This window comes from Condylura cristata, unplaced genomic scaffold (assembly GCF_000260355.1).
Source record: "Condylura cristata isolate star-nosed mole 26May11 unplaced genomic scaffold, ConCri1.0 scaffold00018, whole genome shotgun sequence".
Taxonomy (NCBI): Eukaryota; Metazoa; Chordata; class Mammalia; order Eulipotyphla; family Talpidae; genus Condylura; species Condylura cristata.
Window position 1 is genome coordinate 8,653,346 of NW_004567119.1, and position 3,210 is coordinate 8,656,555.

The window sequence follows — 3,210 nt, forward strand, 5'->3', positions numbered from 1 at the left end:
CGGACTCAAATTCATCTGAGACACGGATGTGTCCTAGTATCTCTCAACTGCTTTCCCAAAGGGGACCTGGGCGGCCATGTTGTTTTGGAGAGTTGGAATTCCTGGGGTGTCCTGCTTTGTCCTTGCTCGTTTTTGGCTTGCCCTTGTTGCGGGTTCTCTGGCCAGCCCACGGGAGGGATAAAATCAACACGTTGACGCTGGTCCTATTTCCTTGACTTGTTGATGCTCTTAATTCTTTCATATCACTGTTGCCCCCACCATTTGACTCCCAACTTGTAGGTTGTCAGCTGCTGTCCTGGGAAGAACATTCAAACTCTGAGCACCTCCTTTGTGGATGTGAGCCTTTGGTTCAGGACCCCATATATCACGGTCCCTGGGACAAACCCTCGGTCCCTGGGACAAACCCTCGTGGCATCAAACACTGCAGGAGAAGCTTTGGTTACATTTAGAATCCTTTTCTCTAGTGCAAGTCCTTGATTTTTCTGTATAGTTTTAAGCTTGGATTCCTGCAGCCTTTTTGTAAAAAAGACTTACTGCACATGATTGTGAGGTGTGTTGAGATTTCCTTTCCCATTCTGGACATTTCTTGTCTCTTGGAAGTGGAGGGTGAGAAAACCCTTATATTGGCCAGCAGCATACAAGCATTAAATGCTTTCTCCTTAGGTAACTACCCCCCGCCGCCCCCCCATCTTTTTTCTTTCTGCATTTTCAGCATTGCTTGTTGTAGGTCCCAGTTTAAAACAAACTCCCCCTGAGCAGCCCTGAAGAACGAGTGTGGGTACTAGGTGTGTGCTTTGTGCGTGCTTGGTGCATGCTTGGCATGTGCCTGCGATCCCGATGGGCCCCGCCCCACCCCTTCCCTTTAGGCACCATTTGCTGGCGCGGCCAGTTTGCTCAGTGCTCAGCAAGCTTTGCTGATAGACCTCAGCTCTTCCTGAGGAGTTGTCAGTCATGAAGGGCAGACGTACTGTATGTCAACTTGTGGCAAACCTCATCCTTCACGTGATGTAGTCTGAGGATCAACCCTGGAATGTAATCGACTTTTAAATTTGTGAGGAGGGGGAGGAAGAGAACAAAACCTCCCACAGATGTGTTCTGTTCGGCCGGCCGTGGCTTTGCTCACGGCAGGCAGCTCGGCCACCTCCCCAGAGGATCTGGCTTGGGACCTAGTGGCACATTTCATGGTGCTTGGCCTTAACCCCCCTCCCGGAAAATATTTATAGACCTCTAATGTGTTAATAAATTTGAAGTGATGTCATGCTGGTTGCATTGGCAAGGGGAAATACAGCTGTTAAACCTGCGGTTCGTTTTCGTTCTGGGTGGGGTGGCAGAGGGAAATGAAATCCTGGTTTTTTCCTTTTTGGAAACCTAACACTGTGCTCTTTTGTCATCCCTCTTATTCTCTAGGCACTGAGCGTAACCGAAACCCTGATTAAACCTTTGGAGAAATTCAGGAAAGAGCAACTTGGAGCTGTGAAGGTTGGTGTCTCACTTGAGTGCACTTGTAAACAGAACGTGCGGCCGCCTGTGCGGCTCCCGCGTACACGCGGCTGCCACTTGGCAGCTTCGAGGAGATGCTGGAGCGAACCATCTGTTTTATGTTTTCCATGCGCTTTCTCAAACTCTTGGGGGGGATATGCAATTGAAAGCAGGACACAAACACCTGGGCAGCAGGGTACACCCTCTAGGAATCTTCTTTGGCTGCTCCTAGCCAGGAGTTTCAACAGTCGCTTAACCAAACAGCATGTTGACAACAGTCGCTTAACCAAACAGCATGTTGACTCGGAAGCCAAGCCCTTTGTCTCTGCAGGGAGAGCTGGTCCTGCCAGCTCGCCTCAACTTTTGGGACTTGTGTGGCCGGTACTGGGGCTTAAGGTTAGAAATGGTGCAGCCCCATGATGCTATTGAAATGAGCAAAGCAGGATGAGATTATTGGGGTGTCATTTCCTGCAATGAGATTGAAAGATACTGCGCTTTTGTCCCATGCCAGTGCTGTGTTGGGAATTGGAGATTCCCAGAGGGAACAACCCCACTCTGCACTCCAGGACCTGGGATTCGCCAGGACTTCGCGAACAGTGTAGGCAAGGCTCCCACAGGGAGGCTGGGATACGTTTAACGTCTTCCAAAGTTTGCAAGCTGAGCTTTGAAGCAATCCCAGAGGAATCATTTCCACCCATTTTTCCTGCATGTTACGAATGTTCTCATGGAAGAAAAAACAGCCTTCAGGTGCTGGTGACTGGCCCAATGGGAAGAGAATAGTGTCAGTTTTAGGTAAAGTGGAGAAAGCAGCTAGAGCTGCAGCTTCTCCCCACATGGTTGGGGGTGTGAGGGTTTTTGCTGAGCTGCGAGAAGCGCCGACTTTGCAGCACCACTTTGGCTATCTGGCTTCACGCTGTGACTCGAGCAAGCGTCTTTTGTGCCTGGTGGGTGAAGTGGGGGCCGGGGGGCCCTGGCTCCTCTCTGGTCCTGTGATTCTGCGTGCTCTGATCTTCATCTCCTCAAGCTCTGTTCGAGTTTGAACATCTTGGTTCTTTTAGCATTTCATTGCTAGAAAACAAAATCTACTTCCTGTTTACTTTAGTTGGATGATGGTACTTTGTAAAGACATTTAACATGGAAGTGAGAAAAAAGTGCATAGTAGGTTTATTTTTATGTATCATCACTTCAACTGGCTTTTTAGATTTCTCCCCGGTTCTCCCCTGCCCCCACCATACCTGCAAACTTGCCTGACTTTTAAGACCATGTTTGTTCAGAGTATATCCTGTGGAGTAATTGTCAAATTTCACATGAAAAGGAAAAATTTATTTTCATAGTTTTAGTCTTGCCTTGGCCAAATTCTATCCTGACGACCCATTTCTTTACTTCACCTTGGCTCCTGGGGCTTCAGGCCTATGAAGGAGCTCTCTGCTGGTCTTGCTCAGCCAGCGTCCCTGTTGGCTGTCTCCCCTGTTGCTGCGCCTTTGAGGAGGCCAGTGGTGGTAAGCCACGGGGAGAAACCTGTCTTATTTTTTAACTCACAGTTTTGTGCACTATAACAAACGGTAGTGAGGGGTGGTTTTGCTAGCTTATTCAGTAATACAGAGATGCCTCTTTCATTAGGTCGTTAAATCTTTACGAGGCTTCATTTCTTGATTTTCTATAGTCTCTCATCTCTATCCTGTCTTACTCTCTAAGAAAATTAATAACCTACTGGCCCAATAATTTGAGAAA

At 48.2% G+C, this 3,210-nt stretch overlaps 1 protein-coding gene across 1 annotated transcript in view; it reads left to right on the top strand.

Annotated features, from left to right (window-relative positions):
- Nucleotides 1-3,210, top strand: part of ARHGAP10 (Rho GTPase activating protein 10) — a 220,674-nt gene that overhangs the window by 65,002 nt on the left and 152,462 nt on the right. Inside the window, exon 4 of the mRNA XM_004685315.2 lies at nt 1,408-1,479. Within this exon, the coding sequence (XP_004685372.1) occupies nt 1,408-1,479 (72 nt within the window). The remainder of the gene's footprint in view (nt 1-1,407; nt 1,480-3,210) is intronic.